At 47.0% G+C, this 22,878-nt stretch overlaps 1 protein-coding gene and 1 non-coding gene across 4 annotated transcripts in view; one reads left to right on the top strand and one right to left on the bottom strand.

The window, feature by feature from the left end:
* The first annotated feature begins 12,712 nt into the window (after positions 1 to 12,712).
* Positions 12,713 to 22,878, top strand: part of C2 (complement C2) — a 17,964-nt gene continuing 7,798 nt past the window's right edge. For 2 of the 3 annotated variants that reach the window (XM_029557888.1, XM_008821494.3), the window contains exons 1-8: positions 12,714 to 12,824; positions 12,987 to 13,211; positions 13,923 to 14,108; positions 16,088 to 16,261; positions 16,340 to 16,438; positions 16,556 to 16,689; positions 17,782 to 17,920; positions 18,888 to 19,028. In XM_029557888.1, coding sequence (XP_029413748.1) covers positions 12,779 to 12,824; positions 12,987 to 13,211; positions 13,923 to 14,108; positions 16,088 to 16,261; positions 16,340 to 16,438; positions 16,556 to 16,689; positions 17,782 to 17,920; positions 18,888 to 19,028 — 1,144 coding nt within the window. In that variant the 5' untranslated portion in view covers positions 12,714 to 12,778. Of the gene's footprint in view, positions 12,825 to 12,986; positions 13,212 to 13,922; positions 14,109 to 16,087; positions 16,262 to 16,339; positions 16,439 to 16,555; positions 16,690 to 17,781; positions 17,921 to 18,887; positions 19,029 to 22,878 lie in introns of all 3 variants that reach the window. The other variant, XR_003847531.1, reaches the window with a different exon arrangement.
* LOC115068156 lies at positions 22,713 to 22,815 on the bottom strand. The gene has a single exon (XR_003847532.1). It is a non-coding gene; the product is annotated as a U6 spliceosomal RNA (small nuclear RNA).

The raw sequence follows: 22,878 nt of genomic DNA, 5'->3' as shown, positions 1-22,878 counted from the left end.
GAGAGAGAGAGAGAGAGAGAGAAAGAGAGAGAGAGAGAGAGAGAGAGAACAGTCTCATGTATCCTAGACTAACCTTGAACTCTTGAACATACTGATCCTCCTGTATTTGCCTTGAGTGCTGGAACTCCAGAGGTTGGGTGTCTCTTGTTCTCACAAAGGACCGGGTTCAGTTCCTAGTACTTATGTGACGGCTCACAACCATCTGTGACTCCATTTCCTAGAGCTCCAACACCTTCTTCTGGACTCCTTGGGCACTGAACATGTATGTGATGCACTTACATACATACAGGCAAAACAGTCGTATGCATTAAAAAAAATAAAAATAAGGGCCAGGTGTGGTGGTATGCCCCTTTAGTCCCAGCACTCAGGAGGCAGAGATGGGGAGTTTCTGCGAGATCAAAGTCAGCCTGGTCTACATAGTGAGTTCCAGGACAACTGGGGCTACAGGGAGATCCTGCCTCAATAAATAGATAAATTACCTAATTAAAATTTTGAAAAGATAAAATACAGTATGTTCCACACAGATTGTGTTCCCTTCTGCAGTCATCACAAAGATACCACTATTAATTCCACTAAATGCTAAGGATTCAGTACAGATTCCTACTTTCTTCTACATTTTTCCTTCATTTAAAAAAATAGTATTTTTATTTAATGTGTATGAGTGTATTGCCTGCATGTATGTAAGTGCACCCATATTGTCAAATGTCCATAGAGGTCACAAGAGGGCATTGAATTCCCCTGAAACTGGAGTTACAGATAGTAACTGTAACTGTAACTGGAGTTAGCTGCCATGTGGGTGCTGCAAAATGAACCCAGGTCCTCTGCAAGAGCAGCTAGTGCTCTTAACCACTGAGCTATTTTGTTTTTTGTTGTTTTTTTTTTTCAGACGGGGTCTCACTGTGTCAACGTGGTTCACCTGGAACTCATTATGTACACCAGGCTGGCTTCAAAGTCTCAGAGATCTGCCTGCCTCCGCATCTCTAGTGTTGGGATATTCTGCCCCTCTCCGTATTCTTACTTGTCAATCTTATATCCATCTCTTTAATAAATTCATGTGCACCTACTCTGTGCCAACCCTGAGCTGGAGCTTGGCAATATGAGACTAAGAAACATTTCCAGAAGTCTCTAGTCAAGGAATAGTGATCATAGAACAGTTTGACAGCTTGAGACAGTCATGCCTGGAATGGTCTTATAAAGAATGCCTCGACCTGGGTCTTGACATCCCTTTCCTGATTCTGTGCCTGCTTCTGGCCTTGGTGTCTTGCCAGAACTATAACTGTCTCCTCTCTGGTCTCCTAGCTGTCTTCATGGATCCCCAGAATCCTATTCCTGAAATGCTAATCACATCCAATTGCTCCTTATCTAAAACATCATATAGCTGACTCCCTGCATTTTATAAACCCTGGCTCCATGGTAGGGCATTGTTTTCCTCCAGGGTCTAGGTGAGTGGAGCCTCTCCTGCCCTCCATCCCTAACCTTCCTTAACTGTTTGTAGTGTCCTTAATGTCCCTTGGACTCAGAGTTAAGCTCTTCTCACAGGTACTGCTCAGCCTGAGTCACCTCCCTCTTCCTTATCAGGTGGTGGAACACTCAGCTTTTAAAGCTTATCTCAAGATTCCGCTATGAAGCCTTTTCAGAACTCTGAAGAGACTTGATGTGTGGAGGAGTAATGCGTAGTAACAACAGTAAAGGTAACGGCCTAAGTACTGGAACACGGTTCTGTTTTTCTAATGGTCTCTGTTGAGTCACTAGAACAGGTGACAGGCACTGATCACACATACATTTGGGAATCCAGGCTGAAAGAAGCTTCACACACATCATCATCATCATCATCATCATATCTTTGTCTTTTTTTTCGGAGCTGAGGACTGAACCCAGGGCCTTGTGCTTGCTAGGCAAGCGCTGTACCACTGAGCTAAATCCCCAAAGAGAGTACTCCATCTGGTGAGGTGGTTCATAAGTCAAGTCCCACAAGTGGAGCTGGGCATGGTGGCACATGCCTGTAGTCTCAGCACTTCGGAGGCAGAGGTAGGAGGATTTCTGTGAGTTCAAGGCCAGACTGGTCTACATGAGTTTCAGGCCAGCTGGGGCTACAGGGAGAGAAACCCTGTCTCAAAAAAAAAGAAAAAAAAAAAGACCCACATGTGGAAGGAGAGAACTGCCACCCACAAATTGACCTCTACAAATATGTGCCATAGTATGTACACCCCAAATAAATGAATAAATATGACATAAAAATACATTAAGCTGGGGCTGGAGAGATGGCTCAGTGGTTAAGAGCACTGACTGCTCTTGCAGAGGACCCAGGTTCGATACCCAGCACCCACATGGCGGCTACGAACCGTCCTTAACTCCAGTTCCAGGGGAATCCGAAGCCCTCTTCTAACCTCCACAGCATTGTATGACACGGGTGCACTCACATACATGCAGGCAATACACTCATACACATAAAATAAAAATAATAAATAAAATAAAATACATTAAGCTATGCAGGGTGGTGTATGCCTTTAATCCCAGCAATCCGGAGGCAGAGGCAGGAGAATCTCTGTGAGTTCAAGGCCAGCCTGGTCTACATAGTGAGTTCCAGGCCAGTTGGGACTATAGGGAGACCCTGTCTCAAAAAAACAAAACAAAACACCCAAACCCTCTAAACCAAAACAAACAGACAAAACCCAAAACATTAATAGGGGCTGGAGAGATGGCTCAGCAATTAAGAGCACTTGCTACTACTCTTCCAGAGGACCTGAGTTCAGTTCTTAGCACCCATGCTGGGTGGCTCACAACCCCCTGTAACTCCAGCTCTAAGGGAGCCAATGTCCTCTTCTGGCCTCTGTGTGCATCTGCACACACATGGCATTCACTCACATAGACATAATAAACATAAAAATAAGTAAATAAACCTGGTCTACATAGTTCCAGGACAGCTGGGGCTACAGGGAGACCCTGTCTCAAAAAGACCAAAAAAGAAAAAACAATAAGTAAATAAATAAAATAACATAAGGTCCTAGGGCTGGGAGTGTGGGTCAGTGGTAGAGGGCTTGACTAGCATGTAAGAAGAACCCTGGGTTCCCTTCATGACATGTTTAAAGAAGAAAGAGGAAGAGACGGAGTCTCTGGCATTGCATATTACATTGGCAATTTATCACTTGTTTGTTTGAGACAAGGTCTCACTATGTAGCCATGACTGTACTGGAACTCATGCAGTTCTCCTGGCTCAGCCTCCTGAATGCTGGGATCGCAGGTGGGTGCCCTCACTGGGAGCTAATTAAGCACTTTTGCCTGGAAGCAATAACTTCTATAACTTCTGCTCACAAGTCATTGGCCACTTGGCTGTGACTAATTTCATGAGGGCTCAGAGAAGTGATTCTATCATGTGCCTGGAAGGCAGAAAATGGGAAAATTGATAAGGAGCCAGAGTGATTTCCAACAGCTGGGAGTCCTGGTAGCCCACATCCCTTCCCTCTGGTACACAAGCGCACTGGTCGCAGGGTCATAGTCCTTGAGTAATTTTGTGGGTGCGCAGCCAAACCTGGCTTTTTAAAAATTGTTTTTTAATGTGTTTATTTGTTTATGTGTATGTAGGGAAGAGGTCAACTGGCAGAGGGTTGGTCCTCTTCCACTGTGTATTCTGGGAAAAGTGGACTCGGGTTATCAGGCTTGGCAGGCTTAGCAGCAAGCACCTTTACCTGTTGAGCTATCATCTCGCCAGTGTCCCCTGCCCTATCCCACCCCTGACCCTCACAGAGATCCGCCTGCCTCTGCCTCTCGAAGGCTGGGATTAAAGGAGTGTGCCACCATGTCCACTGGTCGTCGGGCATTTAAAAATGCAGACACAGAGGCTGGAGCGGTGGCTCAGGGGTCCTTAGAGCCCGGGTTTGGTTCCCAGCACTCACGTAGTAGCTAACAAACATGTTAACTTCAGTTCCAGGGGACCTGATGCCCTCTTCTGGCCTACCCAGACATTGCACAACATCGGTGCACTCATATATGCTGGCAAAACACATAAAAAAACACTTTTTGAGGCTGGAGAGATGGACAGGCGGTTAAGAGCACTGACTGCTCTTGCAGAGGACCCAGGTTCAATTCCCAGCACCCACATGGTGGCTACTAACCATCCTTAACTCCAGTTCCAGGGGAATCCGAAGCCCTCTTCTGACCTCCATGGCATTGCATGACACGGATGCACTCACATTCAACATTCATTCAGGCAACACACAACACACTCATACACATAAAATAAATAAAATATATTAAAAGAAAAACACTTTTTAAATGCAAAGAATGTGACAAGGAACTGGCTCATGTTAATAAAACTCATGAAAGAGCAATGTGTAAGAGGCTTTATTTCCATAGTAGATGTAACTTGCAAGAGAATTCAATGCATTTCCTGATTTTATCTTTTGTTCATTTGATTTTTTTTTTTTTTGGTCTTTTTGAGACATTCTCCCTGTAGCCCCAGCTGGCCTGGAACTCACTATGTAGACCAGGCTGGCCTTGAACTCACAGAGATCCACCTGCCTCTGCCTCCCAAGTGCTGGGATTAAAGGCGTGCGCCACCATGCCGGCAAGACTTTTATTTTTATATGTATGAATATTTGCCTGCCTGTGTGTAAGTGCACTGTGTGCATGCCTGGTGCCCACAGAAACCTAAAGAGGGAATTGGAGTCCCCGGGACTGGAGTTACAGACTATTTTGAACCACCATCTGGGTACTGGGAACAAAATATGGGTCCTCTGTAAGAGTAGCAGATACTCTTAACCACTGAGTCATCTCTCCAACCATCATTTCATTCAAAAAAAATATTTATCTTCTTCAAACAGGGTCTTCCTATAGCTTCAGCTGGCCTGGAGCTCACTATGTAGACCAGGCTGGCCTTGACCTCACAGGGATATCCCTGCCTCTGCCTCCTGAGTGCTGGGATTAAAGGCATGCACCACCATGCCCAGCATTTTAAAAATTCTACACAAAAAAAACTTTTGTCAGGCATGGTGGCGCATGCGCCTTTAATCCCAGCACTCGGGAGGCAGAGGCAGGCGGCTCTCTTTGAGTTCAAGGCCAGCCTGGTCTACATAATGAGTTCCAGGACAGCTGGGGCTACAGGGAGACCCTGCCTCAAAAAGACCAAAAAAAAAAAACAAAAAACCTTTTAAAAACATAGTCTCATGTAGCCCAGGTTGGCCTTGAACTTATGATCATCCTGACTCTACCTCCTGAATGCCAGTATTATAGATACACACAATCATACCCATTTTGTGAGGTGCTGGGGCTCGAACCCAAGGCCATGTGCATGCTGGGTAAGTACTCTCGTGGCCTTCTTTTTAGTATCCATATTTATTTTTTTATTTTTATTTCATTATTTTGGGGTTTTGCTGTTTTTTGACAGGGTCTGACGTAGTCCCAGGTGACCTGGAAGTCACAGTGTGAACCAGGGTGGCCTCGATCTCACAGAGATCCACCTGCCTCTCCCTCCCGAGGGCTGGGATTAAATGTGCACTTTACCATGCCCGGTTTATTTTAATTTTTAATTAAAAACATTTATTTTATGTGTATGAGTGTTTTGAATTTATGTATGTAAGTGCACCTGTGCGTGAAATGCCTGAGGCCAGAAGAGGGCATCTCATCCCCTGGAACTGGAGTTATGAATGGTTGTTAGCCACCATGCAGGTGCTTAGAACCAAACGTGGGTCCTCTGCAATAGCAGCCAGTGCTCTTAACCACTGAACCATCTTTCCAGCTCCATACTTGCTTTTAAAATCTTAGTTATGGGGCTGGAGAGATGGCTCAGCAGTTAAGAACACTGGTTGTTCTTGCAGAAGACCTGGGTTTGAATCCCAGCACCCACATGGCAGCTACAAACCATCCTTACACTCCAGTTCCAGGGGAATCCGAAGCCTTCATCTGACCTCCTCGGCACTGCATGACACGGGTGCACTCACCTACATACAGACAATATACACATAAAATAAAAATAATAAAATTTTTTAAAAATATTAGTTATAGGCAGGGTGTGGTGGCACACACCTTTAATCCCAGCACATGGGAGGCAGAGGCAGGCAGAGTCCAGTCTGGTCTACATAGCAAGTTCCAGGCCAGCTGGGGCTACGGGGGAGACTGTGTCTCAAAACACACACACACATACAAACACACACAAACAAGCTGGGCATGCTGGCACATGCCTCTGATCGCAGTACTCAGGAGGCAGAGGCAGGTGGATCTCTGTGAGTTCAAGGCCAGCCTGGTCTACATAGGGAGTTCCAGGCCAGCTGGGGCTACAGGGACACCCTGTCTCAAAAGGACCAAAAACAAAACAAACAAAACCAAAAACAAACCAAAAACCAACAGAAAATTTAGGCAGGGCTGGGAATGTGGTTCAGCTGGTGGAATGTTGGCTCAGCGTACAGGAAGCCCTGGGATCAGTCCCCAACACCTCATAAACCTGGCGTGGTGGTGCAAGCCTGTAGTCCCAACACTTAGGAGGGGGAGGCTGGAGGATAAAGAGCTCAGCATAATCCTTGACTACACAGAGTATGAGCCCAGCCTGGGCTACATGAGACCCCTTGTCTAAAACAAAAAGTATATGCAGGAGAAATGCAGGAAATTTAGTAAAATCTAAGTTTCCCTCCTCAAGTTGCATCCTAGTTCCCAGCTCCAGTTCTCCCCCATCCCCCAGGGGCAGCTCTCCTATCCAGTTTCCAGAAAAATTCTACACAAACACAGAATGTATGTGGGCCTGGAGGTGGAGCTCAGTGATAAGTCCAGCATGCATAGAGCCTAGACTTGTTCCCCAGTACCACAAACCACCACCACCACCACCCAAAACGAACCAAACCCCACAAGAAACCAAAGCAAAACACAAAGAGCAGATACGCTGCCACCACCGCCCCACTTTGGTATGGATGGTGGAGTCCCATTAGTCTCAGTTTGTGTCATCTCTCTTGAGTGTTTGAGCTTTCAGAGGCTGTGTGGTATTCCACTGTGATAATAGGTTGATCCTCCCCTTTTTAAAAAAATATTTTATTTGCCAGGAGTGGTGGCGCACGCCTTTAATCCCAGCACTCGGGAGGCAGAGGCAGGTGGATCTCTGTGAGTTCCAGGCCAGCCTGGTCTACATAGTGAGTTCCAGGCCAGCTGAGGCTACAGGGAGACCCTGTCTCAAAAAGACAAAAAAAATTATTTATTTATTTATTATTTTTATTTTATGTGTATGAGTGTATTGCCTGCATGTATGTGAGTTGCACCCGTGTTGTGCAATGCTGAGGAGGTCAGAAGAGGGCTTCAGATTCCCCTGGAACTGTAGTTAAGGATGGAGTACGTAGCCGCCTTGTGGGTGCTGGGAATTGAACCCGGGTCCTCTTGCAAGAGCAGTCAGTGCTCTTAACCACTGAGCCATCTCTCCAGCCCTTCCTCCCCCCCCCTTTTTTTTGAGGAGAGTGCTATGTAGTCCAAGCTGGCCTCAAACTTGTTTATTCTTCTCTCTCCCCCTCTTTCTCTTTCTCTCTTTCTTTGAGACAGCTGTGCAGCCCTGCCTGGCCTGGAACTCTCTGTGTAGACCAGGCTGGCCTCAAGCTCACAGAGATCCACCTGCCTCTGCCCCCCGAGTACTGGGATTAGAGGTGTGGGACACCATGCCTCCGTGTGGACTCAAACTTGCAATCCTCCTGAATGCTGGGATGACAGATGTGTGCCCCCCACCCCTAGCCCCACCCCACGGCTGACTGGTCCTCTCCTCCTGATGGCGCTAATGGAATTCTCAGAGATAACCTTTAGGGAGTGTGCGTTCCTGTTGACTCCAGCGTGTGGCACTGATAAAACTAACCACCCTACCAAACTAAGTCAAGCCTGAGAGCCAGGCTGTCTTAAGCTAATGCCTGAATTCCTTCCACCACACTGAATTTGGGACTGGAGAGGGCGCTGGAGAGGCTCACCTGGAGTATTACAGTCCATTTGTGTCTAGAAGGAAAGAAAGATATGAATGTACGTCCCTTGTATCTGGAAAGTTCCACTTTGCCTTAGCAGCATTGGAGGGTGTGCGATGGGGGGAGGGTGGAGGACAGGAGCGCCAGCCAGCGTTGTGCTTTCTGCTGCTACTGGAGATGGGTGGAGAGACGGCGCACCTCTTCCTCCCCTCCATATGGAAGGGGAAAGGGCATGTTGAGAAAGGGCAGAAGGGGTTGTCAGGTACCCCCCTCACCAAGCGGGTGAGGCTAAGGTAGGAGTTGCAATGCTTGTGCTTTCCCAGCTAGCCCCTGAGCGCTAACTCACCAACCCTTTGACCTGGGTCACGCGGGGCGACTTCCCCCTTGGGTAGCTTGGGTAGAAAGAAGAGCACCAGTGGATAGATGGAGTGAGGAGGGGCTGTGGATGTGCAGATGGGCACATTGGGTTGGGGTGGGCTATTTTTGGGGTTTAGTTGTCTGAAAGGGATGTGGCTCCTTACAGGAAGTCAAGGACAGGCCTTTGGTTCTTGGGGATCCCCACCCACCCCTCAGTTCCTTATTTAGTTTTTAGGAAGGGGTTCAATGGATAGTGTCAGGAGGTTCAGTATCTAACCCGGTGTCTGGCCTTGCAGGGCAGACTCTGGGGACCCCAGCCTGGAGGAATCAGAGGCTGGATACAGCCCTTTCTGAGGCTCCAAGGGTCACGTATACAAAGCTTCCTGAAGGTAACAGTTGGGCAGTCAGTTCAAAGTAAGTAGATTCGTGGAGCTGGAGAGCTGACTCAGCCATTAAGAGCACTGACTATTAGGACCCAGGTTCAGTTCCCAGCACCCACACAGCAGCTAACAACAGTCCATAACTCCAGTTCCAGGGAGGGTCCAAGGCCTTCTTCTGACCTCGGTGAGCATTGCACACATGGGTGCAGTTATATACATGCAGGCAAAACACTCATAAAATAAAAATAAAAATTTTAAATTAAAAGTAGCTGGGCGTGGTGGCACATGCCTTTAATCCCAGCACTTGGGAGGCAGAGGCAGGCGGATCTTTGTGAGTTTGAGGCCAGCCTGGTCTACATTGTGAATTCCAGGACAGCTAGGGCTACAAGGAGACCCTGTCTCAAAAAAGACAGAAAAAAAAATTAAAAGTAAGCAGATCTGGGACTGGAGAGATGGCTCAGCAGTTAAGATCACAGACTGCTCTTACAGAAGACCCAGGTTCGATTCCCAGCACCCACATGGTAGCTAACAACTGTCCTCCAGTTTCAGGGGATCCAACACCTCTTCTGACCTCCTTGGGCACTGCATGACATGGGTACACTTACACACATGTAGGCAATACTATATTCATACACATAAAAGAAAAATAAAAAATAAAAAAATTTAAAAAATGAAGCAGATCCGAAGATCCATGCCTGGAAGTCTGGGGGACGGTGTCTGAACTGAGCGACTTGGCAGTAGCCTGTGTTAGAGGAAGCAGGAGGCTCTGGGTCTACCCAATGCACCTATTTTATGGTCATTTTAAAAGAAATGGCTAGGTGTAGTCGCTCATGCCTGTAATCCTACCACTTGGGAATAGAGGCAGGAGGGTCAGGAGTTCAAGGTCAGCCTCCATTACATAGCAGTTTTGAGGCCAGCCTTGGCTACATGAGACTCTATCTCAAAAAAGAAATGGGAGAGGGAGTCTGGAGAGATAGCTCAGCAGTTAAGAACACCCAGGTTGAGTGCTTCCCAACTGCCTGTACTCCAGCTCCAGGGGGATCCAATCCCATTGGCTTCCAAGTACACCTGCGCTCACATACACACCTCCCCCACATGCATACATACATACATACATACATGCATGCATACATACATACATACATGCATGCATACATACATACATGCATACATACATGCATACATACATGCATGCATGCATACATGCATACATGCATACATACATACATGCACACATGCATACATACATACATGCATACATGCATGCATGCATACATGCATACATACATACATGCATGCATACATACATGCATGCATGCATGCATACATACATGCATGCATACATACATACATACATGCATACATACATACACGCATACATACATACATACATACATACATACATATGTACACATAATTTAAAAATATTTTAAATGGTGGGACTGAGGAGATGGCTCAGTTGGTAAAGTGCTTGCTGTTCGCATCCTCAGAAACCAGGTAGAAGAGCCAAGTGCCATGGTGCACGCTCTTGAAGCTGGAACTGGGAGGTGGGAGGCAGAGATGGGCGGATCCCTGAAGTCAGGGGTCAGTCTAGTCACCCTGGCAAAGTTCCAGATTAGTGAGAGACGCTCTCTCAAACAAAAGGCGGGAGGGGCCTAAGAAATGACACCCCAGGGTGTCCTCTGAAATCCAGAGGGATGCAAACACAATGCAAGAAACAGGACTCGAAGCCACTGACATTGCTGATCTGAAAGGGATGGAGGTAGCCAGGGAGGGTGTCAGCCTTGACCTTGTTCATCCTGGGGTTCATTATTTCAACAGAAACTCATCATTTCCTTCCTCTGGAGAGCTTGAAACACCAAGAGGGCTGGAGTGATGGCTCATTGGTTAAGAGCACTTGCTGCTCTTGCAAAGGACCCCAGCTCAATTCCCAGCACCCATGTCGGTGGCAACGGTTCTAGTTTTCTGTTGCTGTGATAAAACACCGACCAGAAAGAACTTGAGGAGGAAAGGGTTTGTTTGGCCCCTCAAGGGAGGCCAAGGCAGAGGAGCTCAGGGCAGGAATCTGGAGACGGGGACTGAGGTAGAGACCATGGAGAGGTTATTTTGATATATCACAGTGAAAGATTTATCGTCCTCTTTTTTTTTTTTTTTTTAAAAAAAAAAAAAAAAAAAAAAAAAAAAAAAAAAAAACCAAAACAAAAAACCCAAAACAAAAAAGCAACAAAAAAAAACCTTAAAAAAAAAAAAGATTTATTACTTTTATTTATTCGAACTTGTGTGCCTGCATGAGTTTATGTGCACCAAATGCATGCATGTGCACACAGAGGCCAGGGGCCTTAGGATCCCTTGGAACTGGAGTTACAGGCAGTTGTAAGCTGCCTGGTGTAGGTGCTGGGAACTGAACCCAGGTCCTCTACAAGAAAGTAAGCTTTCTTAACCGTTGAGACATCTCTCTAGCCTCTTGTTTGTTTGTTTGTTTGTTTATTTATTTATTTATTTATTGGCCTTTTTGAAACAGGGTCTCCCTGCAGCCCCAGCTGTCCTGGAACTCACTATGTGGACCAGGCTGGCCTTGAACTCAAAGAGATCCGCCCGCCTCTGCCTCCCAAGTGCTGGGACTACAGGCAGGCACCACCACTCCCGGCTCCTCTTGTTTATTTAAAAAATTTTATTTTATTTTTTAATTTTCATTTTATGTGTATGCGTGTATTGCCTGTGGAGGCCAGAAGAGGGCGTTGGATCCCCTGGAACTGGAGTTATGAATGGTTTGTTAGCTGCCATGTGGGTGCTGGGAACCAAGCTCAGGTCCTTTGCAAGAGCAGTTAGTGCTCTTAACTGCTGAGCCATCTGAGTCAGAGGGAGAGCTCTTATCCAGTATATGTGAGGTCCTAGGTTCAACCGTGGTCCTATAAAACAGTCTCTTTTCCTCCTGCATTTTATGAGTGCAGAATATGACTTAAAGTTCTATCCCAGGACTGGAGATGCGGCTCAGCAGTTAAAACACTTGCTGCTCTTTCAGAGGACCCATGTCCAGTTGCCAGCACCCACACCAGGTGGCTCACAACTGCTGTAACTCCAGCTCCAGGGGATCCAACACTGTCTTCAGGCTTCTGCAGACCTCCATACACACATGGCACACACCTTTAAAAAATAAAAAATAAATAAATAAATGTGTGTCCCAAAGTGGATTATGGTGGTGCATGTCATTAATCCCAGCACTCAGGAGGCAGAGGCAGGCAGATCTCTGTGAGTGAAAGATTTATCGTCCTCTTTTTTTTTTTTTTTTTTTTTTTTTTAAAAAAAAAAAAAAAAAAAAAAAAAAAATCGTGTCCTAAACTCCAAAATGTAGTTTATTACTCATTTTGAGTACCTAACCCCAAATTGAAACTTATTTTGCAAATTGGGAATTTTATCTACTGGACTTTCCAGTAAAAACACTTTGAACATTTTTCCACACTCTGAAAGTAACTGCTGACTTTATTTTCATCCTGGTTTCTTCCCTGAACTTCCTCTGTGACAAGAAGTTCTAAAAAGATTAGTTTCAATTCCTTAGATGTTTATATTCAGAAAGGCCAAACTATTCCAGGCTCCCAGGAAAACATCAAATCCATTCAAAAGGAAAAACTGAAACTTAACAGAAGTGAAAAAATATTTTGCAATATCTTGCATGGCTTGTGGGTTTTGTGCTTAGCAATATTCACACAAGGGTAAGCATGTACCAGTGCACATGTGTGCATGTATGCATGAGTGCACCTGTGTGAGAGTGTGTATATGTGGACATACATGTGCATGCAGGTGGTGCCATGTGGGGCACCCCCATGGGGTCAGTGTGCACAGTCTGTTTACTAGGATGTCCTGGAATTAAGGGTCATGGCAAAGGTTTTGCCCCCAAAGTTCAATCCTCAATCTCTGCTTTTATCTTTTGCTTTTTCTCAACAACACACCCCCCCTCGACCCCCACGCCCCCTCAGCTTCCTCCTCTGCCTCCCCCACTTGCCACTCCCTAAGTTTTCATTCCCTGGCCACAAATGAAGAGGCTATTCTGTTCTGGCAGCTGTGATTTTCAGGAAGTCAGATGATCTTTTCTGCCCTCTGGCTCTCGATTCTCCAGTCCTGGACACCATGGACCCTCTGCTGTATCTCCTCTGTCTGCTCTCCCTGTGCCCAGGTAGGAGGCAGGGAGAGTGGGCGGTGGGGCCCTGTGGGCATGGCAGTTACTGTCCCGCACGTGAAAGGGACAACCTTCTCGCCCCTCTCTCATCTCTGCCTTTTGTCCTCTCTCCCTTCCCGCCGCTGTTGTCTCGGTGTCTCCATGTCCCCATTCCCACAGGCCTGGCAGCTCTCTCCTGCCCTCAGAACGTCAATATCTCGGATGGTACTTTCACCCTTAGCCATGGCTGGGCCCCCGGAAGCCTCCTCACCTACTCCTGCCCCCTGGGCAGCTACCCATCCCCCGCCTGGAGACTGTGCAAGAACAATGGACAGTGGCAGACTCCGGGGATCTCTTGGCAATCCACCCGGCGACCCACCCAATGGGTTAAGGCAGTCTGCCGACGTGAGTCCCTTTGTCCACCAGTGTTAGCCCAGAGCTTCTATTTAGCAGTGGCTCAGGGAGGGTCTTCCCGGGCTACTTGGCATGGGAGGGAGGGCCTTTCAAAATAAGGGGAAAAGTCCATTGTCCTTAGTAAGGATTTTTTTGTGTGTGGTTTTGTTTTTTGAAGCAAGGTCTCCCTGTAGCCCCAGCTGGCCTGGAACTCACTATATAGACCAGGTTGGCCTTGAACTCACAGAGATCCGCCTGTCCTGGGATTAAAGGCGTGCTCCATCACACTCGGCTTAATAATAAAATATTTTAAATTTGCTATGGCACGACAGGGCATGTACCTGGCTTTTTGGTTTTTTTGAGACAGGGTCTCACCAATGTAGCCCAGGCTGGGCTCAAACCTGCAGTAATCCACCAGTCTCTGCCTTCTGAGGGCTGGGATTATGAGCAAGTACTACCACACCCAGCTGTTATTTGTTTTTGAGCTAGAGCCTAACTCTAGCTTAGGCTGCCCTGGGACCCACGATGTAGCCCAGGTTGGCCTCAAATTCACTATGTAGCCCAGCTGACAGCGAATTTCTAACCCTCTTGCTTGGGCCTACTCCAGGCTGTTTCAGTGTTTTCACAACCAGTTGGTAGGTTCATGGTTTGATAGACGGTCTCTCCGCCAGGCCCAGCCCAGGTGTTAGCCACCCTCCCATCTCCTGGCTTCTCTCCCTCCAGCTGTTCGGTGTCCAGCCCCCGTTTCCTTTGAGAACGGGATATACACCCCTCGACTGGGGGCCTACCCTGTGGGTGGGAACCTGAGCTTCCAGTGTGAGGATGGTTTCAGGTTGCGGGGCTCACCTGTGCGGTACTGTCGCCCCAATGGCATGTGGGATGGAGACACGGCTGTGTGTGACAACGGAGGTAAGTGCTGGGCTACTTGGGGGTGGGGGGACTTGCAGAAGCTTCTATGAAGACAGGGGCCTGGAATTCTTGGTGGCACAGTGATATTCCTGGATTGGGGTAGATGGAGGTCTGTCTCACTGGCCAGTAGGGAGCCTGGTCCAGGATGCTGAGTCTCAGATTTGACTCAAGTTTTTCTTTTCTTAAAATTGTTTTAAAAATTATTTTCGTTTTGTGTGTATAAGTGTTTTGTGTGCATGTATGTAAGTGCACCCATGACCTCAGAGGCCAGAAGAGGGAGTCAGATTGTGGATGATTGTTAGCTGTCAGCTGGGTGCTGGGAACTGAACTGGGTCCTCTGGAAGAGTAGTGCTCTTAGCCACTGAGTCATCTCTCCAGCCCTTCCTTCCTTCCTTCCTTCCTTCCTTCCTTCCTTCCTTCCTTCCTTCCTTCCTTCCTTCCTTCCTCTCTCTCTTTCTCTCTCTCTCATTCTTTCCTCTTTTCTTTCTTTTTTTGAAACAGGTTCTTACTATGTAGCTCTGGATGGCCTGGATCTCACTATGTAGACCAGGTTGACTCCAAACTTAAGAGATTCGCCTGCCTCTGTCTCCTGAGTGCTGGGATTAAAGGCACACTGCCATGCCCAGCTCCCCCTACCTTTATTTAAAGATTAATTTTTATTTGTGCATATGCACGTGTGTGTGTGTGTGTGTGTGTGTGTGTGTGGTGTGCCATGTGTGTGCAGGCCAGAAGAGGGCATCAGATCCCCTGGAGCTGGTGTTACAGGCAGTTGTGAGCTGCCTAATCCAAACTCCAGTCCTTTGGGATAGCAGCAAGTGCTCTTAACCTCTTAATGGCTGAGCTGTCTCTTCATGGCAGCCCTGGCTGGCCTGGAACTCCTGATCCTCCTGCCTCTGCCTTCTTAGTGCTGGGCTTACAGATGTCATTTATTTAAGCATAAATATACCTTAACTTGATATGTGCTCTCCATACAGTAACATGTGTGATTTCTTGCTATGACACTGGAGATGAACTTTAGGGCCTCTTGAACTCCAAGCAAGCACTCTACCACTGAGCTATACCCAAACCCTAAAGCATGCAATTTTTTTACCTTTATTTATTCATGTGTGTGTGTGCATGTGTGTGTCACAGTATGTGTGTGTGGAGGTCAGAGGACAACTTGTGAGAGTCGGTTCTCTCCATCCACCATGTGGGTCCCAGAGATTGAACTCAGGTCGTCAGGCTTGGTGGCAAGCACCTGTACACACTGAGCCATCTCAACAGCCCCCTCCTGGTGTTAGACAAATGAATAATGCACACCTGGCTTCCTTTGGTCAGCACACTGCTTCTGAAAGTTGTGCATGTTGTTGTGTGAATCCATGTTTTGTTTTTTCATTGCTGTATAGTATTCTACCGTGTGAGTGCATCACAAATTATTTACTCATTGTTCTGTTGATCAGTATTTGAGTGAGATCCAGTTGGAGGCTAGGATGAATGAAGCATTATGAACTGTCTCACACTGGACTCATAGCTTGCTTCACCTCCAGAGCGAGGATAGGTTGGTGTATGTTTAGCTTTATTCAGGGTTTTCCAGATGGGCACTCCAGCTGTGTAGTAGAGTTCTGGTTGGACCACAGCCTCTGGAACACCTGAAGTCACATCTGGGTTAGGGTCGGTCATTTGTGTGACGTAGTGATGATCTCATTGTTGTTTATGAAGTGTGAGTCTTCTGTGTGTGGGAGCATCCTCTCCCAACATCTTCTGTGGACAGCCTGGGTCAGGCTGGGATGCTCCCGAGGACGGCTGAGGCCTTGAGTTCTCAGTGCTTTGCACACTTTGAGGTCTCCAGTCACTCTCATGGCTTGTGGTTCTGGTGTTTCTCAAGGGAACTTTGGAGGCTCTGAGGGTCTAGAGAAGGAAGAGCCCAGCGTGAGGGGCACAGATGAGCTGAGCATCCCAGCAGGCTCTGGTCCCTGGTCACCTGTCTTTGTCCTTTGCAGCTGACCACTGCCCCAACCCAGGCATTTCGGTGGGCACAGCTCGGACAGGCTCACGCTTTGGCCTTGGGGACAAGGTCATTTACAAATGTTCCTCAAACCTGGTGCTGACCGGCTCTGCAGAGCGGGAGTGCCAGGACAACGGGGTCTGGAGTGGGACGGAGCCACTCTGCCGCCGTGAGTATCCACAGGGCCTTCTGGGGGACTCTGCACCTGGGCTGGCCCTGGATGACCCCTGTGTGGCTCTTCCTACAGAGCCTTACTCTTATGACTTCCCTGAGGATGTGGCCCCTGCCCTAGGCACCTCCTTCTCCAACCTGGTTGGAGCCACCAATCCCACCCAGAAGAGGACAGGTGTGTGTTTGTGGAGGGGTCAGGTGGTGGGGTGGCAGGAGAGAGGTGAGCTCCTTGGCAGCTGGGAGGCTGGTTGCCCTTGGTGCCTCTGAATGCACCACTTCTATATTTCTTCAGAAAACCTGGGTCGTAGAATCCAGATTCAACGCTCGGGTCACCTGAACCTCTATCTGCTGCTAGACGCTTCTAAGAGTGTGTCGAAAGAGGACTTTGAGATCTTAAAGGACAGCGCCTCCCTCATGGTGGACAGGGTCAGCACCCAGAACCTGCAGGCTGCGGTGCCTTTCAGGGTGCCCTGGGTCTCTCTCCCTTGTTTGAGTCCTGCTCAACCCCACCTGCTTCTAGAAGTCTCCCCTGATCACACCAAGGCCATGCAGTAATCAGGAATTCAGTGTATCCAATATCTTTCATTTCAAAAAATGGGACCCTACTGTGTGCCAGGCATGGGGCTGGGTACCAGGGCCACCAAATCAAACAAAGCTGAGTTCTCTCTTTTCAGGAATTTGTCATCTAGAGCAGGGATCTCCATCGAGGGCTAGCGTGATAGCCGACAGGGTGTGCTAGGGAAATTCAGTACTCCTGTTAAATAACCTTGATTTTCATCAAGCAAACAATTTAACACTTAATACCAGATGTGGTAGAGGTGGGAGGTAGCGGCAGGAAGATTATGAGTTCAGGGCCAGCCTCAGGCTGCTTGAGACTGACAAAGGGGTTGAGGAGACAGCTCAGTGGCTATGATAGAGTTTGGGCCACCCTGGGCTACATGAGACCCTTTACCAGAGAGGGAGAGGGAGAGAGAGGTAGGTTAGGCAGGCCTCCAGCTTCCCACCTTGTGGCTTAGTGCCCCCCTGCCCGTCCTAGTCCATGCCCAAACAAAACAGAACAAAACAAAACAGTGCCAGGGGCCATAGAAAGCCCAGGTTACTCAGCACAGTGGCAGAGACAGAAGAGACTCTGCCTCAAACAAGGTGAAAGGTGAGACTCGACCCCAGGCTATTTCTTTTTAAAATATTATTTTGTGTGTATAAGCAATTTGCCTGCATGTATGTAAGTGCACTTATGCATGCAATGCCTGCAGAGGCCAGAAGAGGACGTCAGATTCCCTGGAACTATAGTTACTGTCAGTCGTTCGGTGGTTAGCCACCATGTGGGTACTCAGAACTGAACCCCGGTCTTCTGCAAGAGCAGCCAGTGCTCTTAACTGCCGAGCCATCTCGCCAGCCCCAGGCAGAGTTTCTTAATAAGCATCTTGCATATCAGGCTCCAGCCTTCTACCTCCCTTAGTCCCTCTCCTGTTTTGTTTGACCCCCATCCCCGTGTCACTTCTCACCTGCCCTCCACAGCTCTTCAGCTTTGAGATCAAGGTCAGCGTTGCCATCATTACCTTTGCTTCCCGGCCCAAAATCATCATGTCTGTCCTGAATGAGAAATCCCAGGATGGGGTGGAGGTGATCAACAGTCTAGAAAAAGCCCTCTATAAAGGTACGACTATGCCGGGTGTGGTGGCGCACGCCTGTAGTCCCAGCACTTGGGAGACAGAGGCAGGTGGATCTCTGTGAGTTCAAGGCCAGCCTGGTCTACACAGTGAGTTCCAGGACAGCTGGGACTACAGGGAGACCCTGCTTCAAAAAGACAAAAAACAAAACAAATAAAGGTACGACTATCATCTACCAAAGGAGACGAAGAGGAGAAGATGACTCGGGGCCTGTAGATGGATTCGAGAGAAGGGCCTGGGGCCTGGGCAGGTAGCTCAGTTGGTAGAGTGCTTGCCTAGTATTCAAGAAACATTGGGATCCATCCCCAGCACTGAGCCCAGCACTGAGCCCAGACTTGGGAGGTGAAGGCAGGAGGAGGATCAGAAGTTCAAGGTCATCCTTGGCTATCGATGGAGTTTGGGCCACCCTGGGCTACATGAGACCCTTTACCAGAGAGGGAGAGGGAGAGAGAGTAGGTTAGGCAGGCCTCCAGCTTCCCACCTTGTGGCTTAATGCCCCCCTGCCCATCCTAGTCCATGCCTAAAACACCCCAAATTCTTGGAAACTCCATCCTTGCATCTTGAGACCTTGTAATGGTCTTAGGTTGAGGGTTTATGCAATGAATATTTCCATTTTTATTTTATTTTTTAATTTTATTAGGTTTTTGAGACAAGGTCTCATGTAACCCAGGCTACCCTCCAACTTACTATGTAGCCCACACTGTCCTTGAACTCCTGCCTCCTGCCTCCACCTCCTGGGTGTTAAAATTACACCGTATCTGGCTTTTCAATGAACAGTCTAAGGCAGAAAGCCTGAAAGTTGGAACAGAAATGTCACACGTCTGTGCCAGTTCACCAAGCTGTCTGGCAGCTTGGACAGTGGTGTAGAAAGCAGTGACTTCCCCATTGGCAGGCAGCAGGTAGGGCTTTTTGTTTGGTTTTGTTTTCTGAGTGTTTCCTTTTGGCACATTCCAGACCATGAAAATGGAACTGGGACGAACACCTACGAGGCCCTGAACAGTGTCTACCTAATGATGAATAACCAGATGCAGCGCTTGGGCATGGAAACCATGGCCTGGCAGGAAATCCGCCACGCCATCATCCTCCTGACCGACGGTGGGTGTTCTTTCCATGTTCTTTCCGATTGATGGTAGGTGTCTGCTCCATCACCCTTCTGACTGACGGTTGGTGTCTCACCTCTGCAGAGGTCTGAACAGGGGAAGGAGGGCAGGGTTGGTCCCAAGTCCTACTGGTTCCTCTGCACTGTGGGCCACAGTTGGTTGACTCTCTCTATCTCCCTCCCTCCCTCCCTCCCTCTTTTTTTTTCTTTTCTGAGACAGGGTCTCACTATGTAGCCCTGGTTGGCCTAGAACTTGCTGTATAGAACAGGCTGGCCTCAGACTTGTAGAGATCTGCATGCCTCTGCCTCCCTAGTGCTGGGATTACAGGCATGTGCCACCATGCCTGACAACTTATTTATCTTTGAGCCCGGGGTTGACCTTGAACTCATGATCCTCCTGTTTCAGCCTCCAGAGTGGTGGGATTACAAGCATATGGCACAACACCCAGATAATACACACATGCATACATGCATACATACACATACATACATACACCTATATACATGCACACATACACTGTTGCATGACACTTCCTAGGGAGACATGAACAAGCATCAACTTACTTTAGACAGGTCCGCACAGCCTGCAGGTGGCTCAGCAGATTGGAGCATGTCCTTTCCAGGAAGCTGGCTGTTCTGACCCTCTTCCAGGCAGCACAGCTGATCTCTGCTTCCTCCTGGGGCTGTTAATCTGAGGTCTCCCAGCAGTCCTGAGGGTTTCTATGTGCTTGTGGAGGGAGGGGCCTAGTGAACCTGGTCAGTTTCAGGAACCTCCTGAAGCTGTTGAGTTCTTCAGTCCCTGAGCTTACCAGGCCTTCCTGCAGGGGGGAATGTCTCACCTCCCCTCAAAGCGGCATGTGGCCACACTCCCTTCAGACACCCTGGTGCTTACTCCGATTTCCTTCAAGATGGAGGGTTTCGTCTCAGAGGAAACTGCTGTACAGCATACAAACACACACATACACATACATAGATACACACACACAAATATAGACACACACGTACATAGACACACATACATTCACATACATAGACACAAACACACAGACTCATGCACACACACACACATACCATACACGCAGACACATGTACACATGCATATACATGCACACACACCTACACACATTCACACATATGCATGCACACATAATACACCCATATACATGCACACCCATTTACACACATACATATACATACACACATACCCATACATATGTATACACAAATACACACACATACACATATGTACTCATACACGTATGCACATATATGTATGTACACACATAATACACACATGCATATATATGTACACACATACATATACATACACACATACCCATACATATGTATACACAAATAAACACACATACACATATGTACTCATACACATATGCACATATATGTATGTACACATGCATATATATACCACACCCACACACATATATACATGTATATACATACACACCCATATACACATGCATATACATATATACACATGTACACATACATAGACACATACCCATAAGCATGTGCATTACACGCAAACACCCACACGTGCACATGCACATACATGCACATATACATACATACATACACACAATGCACACATTATACATGCACACACATGCCCCATATGCACACATGCACGATATGTGCATGCATATGCATGTACACACAAACACCCACATGTGTGTGCACATGCATATACACACATGCACAGATATACATATGCAGAGTACACACATGTATTGTGTATATATGCATATACACATACGGCGATATACCCACATGCACATAGATGTATATGCACATACACATATGCCCTCATGTAGAACTGTTTTGGAAAAGACCAGGCAGGACACTGGGAGTGTACAGGATTCAAGTATTTTATTCAGGCTGCAGCCTGGTCCAGCAGGCCCAAGCCCCCAAGCCTAGACCCTGAAGGGAAGCAGCACGTATCTTTTATACTTTAGACACTGGGTTACAGCGAAGTGAGAACTTACACATTGATTGATGATAAGTACAATATTTTATTTTTTTGGTCTTTTTGAGACAGGGTCTCCCTGTAGCCCCAGCTATCCTGGAACTCACTATGTAGACCAGGCTGGCCCTGAACTCCCAAGTGCTGGGATTAAAGGTGTGTGCCACCATGCCTGATAAGTACAATCTTAAAACATTGATTGGCTATCAGTAGTCTTAAGACCAAGCAAGTTATTATAAATTCACAAAAGATGGGCTGGAGAGATGGCTCGGTGGTTAGGAGCATTGACTGCTCTTAGCTGCTTTTTCAGAGGACCTGGGTTCAATTCCCAGCACCTACAATGGCAGCTGTAACTCCAGTTCCAGGAAATCTGACGCCCTCTTCTAACCTCCTTGGGCATTGCATGACACGGGTGCACTTACATACATGCAGGCAATATACTCACATGCATAAAATAAAATATAGACAAATAAATTTAGAAAAGAAAAAATAACCAAAAAATCCCGTCTAAAGTCACTGCAGAGTCTCCATCTGAGACAAACAGAACTGAGGAAGTTTCATAAGGACACAAGGGTGTCAGCGTCCTCACCACAGACATGTCAGCTGCACTCTGCTGACAGAGATCAGAGAGAGAAAACAAGGACTAAAATCCGTATATTCCTTAAAGAGTCCATCATGCACACATACACTATACATAAATACACACATAACACGCACACATGCACCACATATACACACATACCCATATATACATTCACACATATACATAAACATAAATACACACATAACATTCACACATACACCATATATACACCCACCCATATACACATGCACACATACACATATACATAAATACACACATAACATGCACACATATACCATATATACACACACCCATATACACATGCACACATACACATATACATAAATACATGCATAACATGCACACATACACCGTATACACACACACACCCATATACACATGCACACATACACATATACATAAGTACATGCATAACATGCACACATACACCATATATACACACACACCCATATACACATGCACACATACACATATACATAAATACACACATAGCATGCACACATACACCATATATACACACACACACCCATATACACATGCACACATATACATGCACATATATACAAATATACATACACATATACACATACACGTACAAATACACATGTACATACACATACCCATATACACACACTTATACATATACACACATATGGATACATATACATTCACACCCATATATGCACATGTACACACCCCCACATTTACATACATATACACACATGTATGCACACATGTATACATGCATACACATACATGCACACAGATGCACGCACATACACACATACACACGTGCACATGAATACACACATGTACACACAGACACATGCACACATTCACACATGCAGACACATACATGCACACACATGTACACATGGATTTAGCGCTCTCTCAGGCAGGATGTGTTTGTGGGGTGCATCGCAGCATAGCCACATTCGTGTGCAGTGATCAGACCTCAGTCACTAGCTTCCTGTCACAGCAGATGTTAACATTTCTTTGCTTTAGGAGTGTCGGAACTCTCTAGCGCTGTTCTGAAATAGTTTCTTGCTGTTAAGCTTAGTTGCCTCCTGTGCTGTGCTGTGCTGTGCTGTGGAGAACAACATGGAACATGTCACAAAACCCCAGGCCACCCTCGCACAGGGGCCATGCCAGCCTTCCCTGTATTTTTCTAACTTTACTCTGTGTGCTGCAGAGACAAGCCTTGGTTTTTGTTTTCCCTTTTTTTTTTTTTTTTTGGGTTTTTTTAGAAATTGTTTTCCTT

This window comes from Nannospalax galili, unplaced genomic scaffold (assembly GCF_000622305.1).
Source record: "Nannospalax galili isolate Female #2095 unplaced genomic scaffold, S.galili_v1.0 scaffold948, whole genome shotgun sequence".
Lineage (NCBI taxonomy): Eukaryota > Metazoa > Chordata > Mammalia > Rodentia > Spalacidae > Nannospalax > Nannospalax galili.
Note: the sequence above shows the minus strand (reverse complement) of the source record. Positions and strands in the feature narration are given on the sequence as shown.